We start from the raw sequence: 6000 nt of genomic DNA on the forward strand, positions 1-6000 counted from the left end.
TTTTCAAGCATGCCAAAGTTCCAGGAAATACCATGGAATAAGCTATTCAAAGCATGAGGGTGTACCTTCTTCAAACTGGTTAGTACAATGGAAAAAATGGCAAGCCCAATAATGAGTCCCATACCCCGAGAATGATTGATGAGTTCTTAAAATCTGACCTTCAATGTGGGGAACTTTATGAATTTTGTTGTTGGTACCCGGAGTCCCTGTGCAGGAGACTGTGATGATTGCCCAGTATAGATACATTCCCATCCCCCCAAATAAGCAATGTCTCTGCAATCTGAAACAAAATCCAGAATGGGAATAAAAACGATACCCCTTCAAAGGAACCCAGCAATAAGGCCATTTGGATATAGATTAACAGGGGTTTCCCAAAGAAGAGATGGATGGAGTGAGCGCTGGAGAAATTTAGCTATCAACTGGGGGAGGTGGGATCCAAGAGGGAGTTGTCCACCCAGGTGAAACAGAAAGTGACTCTTTAGAACCAGATTCCTCTATGGTGATCAACCTCCAGCTACCAGAGGTAATAAGTCAGGGAGCTTTCTTACCTTACACTCTTATGTCCAGATTTACAGCCTGTAAGGAAAAGACAGATGAAGGGTGGGACCAAGAGGGAACTGGACCTAGAAGAAACTCTCTGACCCTAGAAAGAACTGAAGACCTGACACTACATTGAGGTACAATGGCATGGGCTGGAAGGGTTGGGGGTACAGGATTCTGTGGCATTTCCGGCTGCCACTGTTCCCAGGATTATTTTGTCCTTTTTTTTTTTTTAAAGATTTTATTTATTTATTTGAGACAGAGAGAATGAGAGACAGAGAGCATGAGAGGGAGGAGGGTCAGAGGGAGAAGCAGACTCCCTGCCGAGCAGGGAGCCCGATGCGGGACTCGATCCCGGGACTCCAGGATCATGACCTGAGCCGAAGGCAGTCGCTTAACCAACTGAGCCACCCAGGTGCCCCAGGTCTTTTTTTTTTAAATGAAAACAATCCCACAGCATTTATTGTCATCTGGTAATAACATAAAGGTAGTCAAAGCAATATGAACAAATGTCTTAGAACTACACTTCCAACGAAGGACATCTAAAAAAAAACCCAGACTGCATGGCCTTCTCAAGAACTTCTCACTTCATTGATCATTTCTAGTTGGAGACAGTTTGGAGCAGGGTAATATTATCTCCCTTTAGCATGATCCGACCCAGTTGTTTTCTTGACTTTGTTTTAGAATGAATCTCTCCTGCGTCATCTAATACAAGGTTCATGTACTCATCAAAACCAATGATATAGCCCTCTATCCGCATGTTCACTTGCTCATAAAGCCACACCTGAACCTGAGATTTATTTTGCAAGTATCTGAAGATGAGGTTGAGGAGCTGTACCATCACTTTCTGCATTTTTTGGCCCCGGCCAGTGTATGCCATGCTGGAAGCTAACCTTTTATCAGGTTCTTTGGAGCATTGAGAGCCACAGAGTCAACTGACCAGATTTGGAAAAGCAGTGAAATGTGGAAGAGAACTGTAGTCATCTGTACTGGGCTGTTGAAACCACTGTTAAACACTGCTGTTGTTGTTTTCATTGCTGAATGCATACTTTGTATTGATGTTTTACGTGCTTGTACTGTAAATGCTTATAAATTACAAGAGGGTTTTCCCAATTGAGAGGCATTGTTTGTCCGGAGATGGTAGTGGGAAGAAAGCACTGACTAGCTTCTAGTTCCATCCATGTTATACAGTGAAAGCAATATAGAATTATAATAGAGAAGTAAAGGAATTCAAAGCCATGATTAAGGACTTAAAGGCAGCAGGGGTACTGAGGATACAATTCTTTACAACAGTACAGTGTGGCCATTGAAAAGACCAATAGAAACTGGATACTTAGGGTGGATTATTGCCACTGAATTCAGTTACTATAGCCCTGGCTGTTCCAGATATTGTATATAAAAAAACTGGTGGCATGTGGAATTTCACCTTGAGCATTGCTAATTTTAGCCTTTTAAAAATCCTTTTTGCATAAGGAGGTCAAGATCAGTGGCCTTTACCTGGCTGCGGCCTCAATACACATTTATGGTACTGCAACAGGAGTATGTGAATTCTCATGTTCTTTGTCACCAATGGGTGGGCTGGGACATGAAGTAAATCTCTCTCCATTCAAAAGGTTTAGTTTCACTGCATTGAGGACGTCATGCAGACAAGCCTTCTATTAATTACCTATTTCTGGGTAACAAATTGCTACAAATTTAGTAGTTTAAACTAACAGACGTTTGGGGCACCTGGGTGACTCGATTGATTAAGCATCTGCCTTTGGCTCCGGTCATGATCCCAGGGTCCTGGGATCAAGCCCCATATCAGGCTCCCTGCTCAGTGGGTAGTCTGCTTCTTCCTCTCCCTCTGCCTCTGCCCCCCACTTGTGCTCTCTCTCTCAAATAAATAAATGAAATCTTTAAAAAAATAAAATAACAAACATGTAGTATTTAGTTTCTTTCTATCAGTAATCTGGCATGCTTAACTGGGGTCCTCTGCCTCAGGATCTGTCACAATCAAGGTGTTGACCAAAACTAGGCTCTCCTCTAGAGCATCTACTGGGAAAGTATATGTTTCAAAGTTCACATAATCGTTGGCTGAATTTAGTTCCTCAAGGGTTGCTGGACTGAGGGCCTCAGTTCCTTGCTGGTTGTTTGCTGGAGGCTACCTTAGCTCTTGCCATGGGGGCTTCTCCAAGGAGCAGCTTGCTTCTTGAAGCCAGCAAGGGAGAGAGACTACTAGAAGGATGGATGTCACATAAGATTATGTAATGTAATTACAAAGTGACATCCCCTCAGTCCTGAGGTATTCTATTGATTTAGAAGCAAGTTACTCCCAAGCAGGACCATACAAGGCTCTGAATGCCAGGAGGTGGGGTTTGTTAGAGTTTGCACACCATAGACCACATAAAGAACAGGTATCAGTGACTTCAGAGCTCATACTAACTCACAGGAGAGCACAGGATTTAATTCTGATAAAATACAGAGAACAGCCAGATTCTTGGGAGCCATGTGTTATGAGGCTCAAAGTGTGACTCCTGAGACAGTCAAGAAAGAGTTACCTACCCTCCGGCCCCCACTACCAAAATGGGAGCCCAGTTCCTTATTTGATGGTTTGGGTTGGAGACAATGTTGCCTCATTTAGGCATTTTGTTGAGCCCAGTAGATAAGACAACATGAAAATATGCCAAATTTAGCTGGAGATTTGAGCAGCAAGCAGAAATAGAGGCAGGGCAACAGGCTGTTCCAGCAGCCCTACTCTTGGGGCCCATGAACCCCAGGATAGCCTTGAAGTAGGGGTACCTAGTACTGATGACAGTGCTGATTGGAGTCTCTGGCCAGGAGCAGCTGGGTTTCTGAGGGCTGAGCCAAATGTGAAGCTAATGGTGTCTACTGGGTGGCAGCAGCTGGCTAAACCAAAGACAATCTTGGAAGACTGACTGTGATAAGGTCAGGTCAGCACAATGGCCTAAATGGAAAGCACCCTCCATTGCTATAGACAATACTCCTGAGGGCCAGGTATGTTTTATTTTATTGACTCTTGAGCCATGACTAACAACATAACTGTCTGGTTGGGCACCTGAGTGATGACTGACTGGGTATATTAAAGACATATCTCTATGAGGCTGTGGGCTCTGGAAAGCCATTGCTGAAGCCAGATAGGACATTTATGTATCTCCTATGAACATTCTTGGGAAGAGTCCATACTGAGATAAGACTCAGGGAAATGATGTGGCTGATCAGGCCTGCACAACCTGGGCAGGCAGCATCAGTAACTGAATATGTCCTTACATGCTAATTCCATTATCACCGCCATCTGGGGGGGGGGGGGGCCTGTTTTTACTGACTGACTTGTATTCTGGTTTTAGATGGCATTTTCCTGCTACTTGGCATATCTGGTATGATTTTGATTGTCATTGTAATCTTGAGTGGTTGAGTTCCTGGATTTTGTGGTCTTCTTTACAAAAAATATTTGAATTTTGTTTTAACAGGTTAGAGATGTTACCTAGAGGTTAGCTTGATTTTTGGAGGCTTATGATTAAGTTTTCTTAGGGCGCATCAAGAGTAAGCTTTATTCTAGGGCTAGTTTAACACTGTATTTAAAGACAGAGGTTAAAAGAAAAGGATGGAAAATATAGCATGAAAAAGCTAATTCCAAGAAGGCTGGAGTTCCTATATTAAAATCAGACAAAGTAGACTCAGGAAAGGAATAGTACCAGAGATAAAGAGAGACTTTTTTTTTTTCTAATGTAGGCTCCCCACCCACCATGGAGCCCAATGCAGACCTTAAACTTGCGACCCTGAGATCAAGACCTAAGCTGAGATCAAAAGTTGCATGTTTACCAACTGAGCCACCCAGGCACCCCAAGAAAGACATTTTTTTTAAAGCTTTTATTTATTTATTTGAGAGAGAGAGAATGAGAGACAGAGAGCATGAGAGGGAGGAGGGTCAGAGGGAGAAGCAGACTCCCTGCCGAGCAGGGAGCCCGATGCGGGACTCGATCCTGGGACTCCAGGATCATGACCTGAGCCGAAGGCAGTCGCTTAACCGACTGAGCCACCCAGGCGCCCCGAAAGACATTTTTTAAATGATAAAAATGTCTGTTCATGAAGGAGACCTAAAAGTACACAAAGCAATAACTGACAGAACTAGAAAAATAAGCAGACAAATCCATAGTTATTGTTGGAGTTTCAATATTCTCTCAGTAACTGAGAGAACAAGGAGATTAAAAAAAAAAACAGTAAGAATATAAAGATTTGAACATTATCAACCAACTTGGTCTAATTTATATTTATAAAACCCTACATTCAAGAACCTATAATACACATTTTTTTTTCAAGTGCACATGGAACATTCACCAAGATAGCTCACATACTGGACCATAAAAATATCTCAACAAATTTGAAGGGCTTGAAATCATATAGAGAACAAACAACATCTGGAAAAATCTCCAATTATTTAGAAAGAAAATATTATTCTTCTAATGACCCATGGGTCAAAGATAACATCAAAAAAGAAAGCTAGAAGGCACTTTGAACTGATGCTATGAAAAATAAAATCTATTAAAAATTATGGAATGCAGCTAGAAGAGTGCTTTAGAGGAGAACTTGTAGTTTTAAATGTTTATATTAAAAAAGAAGATAACTTTAAAGTCAATTATCTGAACTTACACCTTAAGAAACTAGGAAAAGAAACAGAATTAAATGTAGAGTAAAAAGAAGGAAGGAAATAATAACAGGAAGAGTAAAAATTAATGGACTAGATAACAACAGTTGAGAAAATCAAAGAACCCAAGAGCTGGTTATTCATAAAATATATAAAATTAATAAACATCTGGCTAGGCTAATCAAGAAATAAAGAGACAATGCTCAAACAACCAAAGCCAGAAAAAAGGAGGAGGTATCACGAGAGATCTTACAGATATGCCGTAGATAAGAAAGAAATATTATTAACATCTTTATGTTCATAAATTTGACAATGTGGATGGAATGGATGGCTATTTGAAAGACAAAAATTATGGGAAATGAATTAAGAAGAAATAGGAAGTATGAAGGGACCTATATTTATAAAATAAATTAGATTCATAATTTAAAGCTTTCACACACAGAGAAACTAGGCCTTATGATTTTACTGGTTAATTCTGTCAACATTTACAGTAAAACACACACACATACAACACACCAGTCTTACTCAAGCTCCTTTCAGCAAATTGAGGGAATATTTCCCAATTTATTTATGAGGCCATCATAAATCAATCAATCAATCAATAAATATGTACGTAAAAAAAATAAATATTATAGGTTGTGAACTAGTGAGGTTTATCTAAGAAATGTAAGATTTGATAATACTCAGTAATTAATTAATATAAATTGCCATATAGAGGAAAATCACATAATACTCTCAAAACCTACATAAAGAGCACTGGACAAACTCCAACACCCACTGATCAATAAAAACTCTTATCAAATAAGAACTTTGTC

General features: G+C 40.4%; 1 protein-coding gene across 1 annotated transcript; it reads right to left on the reverse strand.

Annotated features, from left to right (window-relative positions):
* Positions 1-1141: 1141 nt before the first annotated feature.
* Positions 1142-1420, reverse strand: LOC110579072 (small nuclear ribonucleoprotein E-like). Its single transcript, XM_044914221.1, has one exon. It carries the CDS (start codon positions 1418-1420, stop codon positions 1142-1144), a length of 279 nt encoding a protein of 92 aa, XP_044770156.1.
* Positions 1421-6000: the final 4580 nt, after the last annotated feature.

This window comes from Neomonachus schauinslandi, chromosome 4 (genome assembly GCF_002201575.2).
Source record: "Neomonachus schauinslandi chromosome 4, ASM220157v2, whole genome shotgun sequence".
Classification (NCBI taxonomy): Eukaryota; Metazoa; Chordata; class Mammalia; order Carnivora; family Phocidae; genus Neomonachus; species Neomonachus schauinslandi.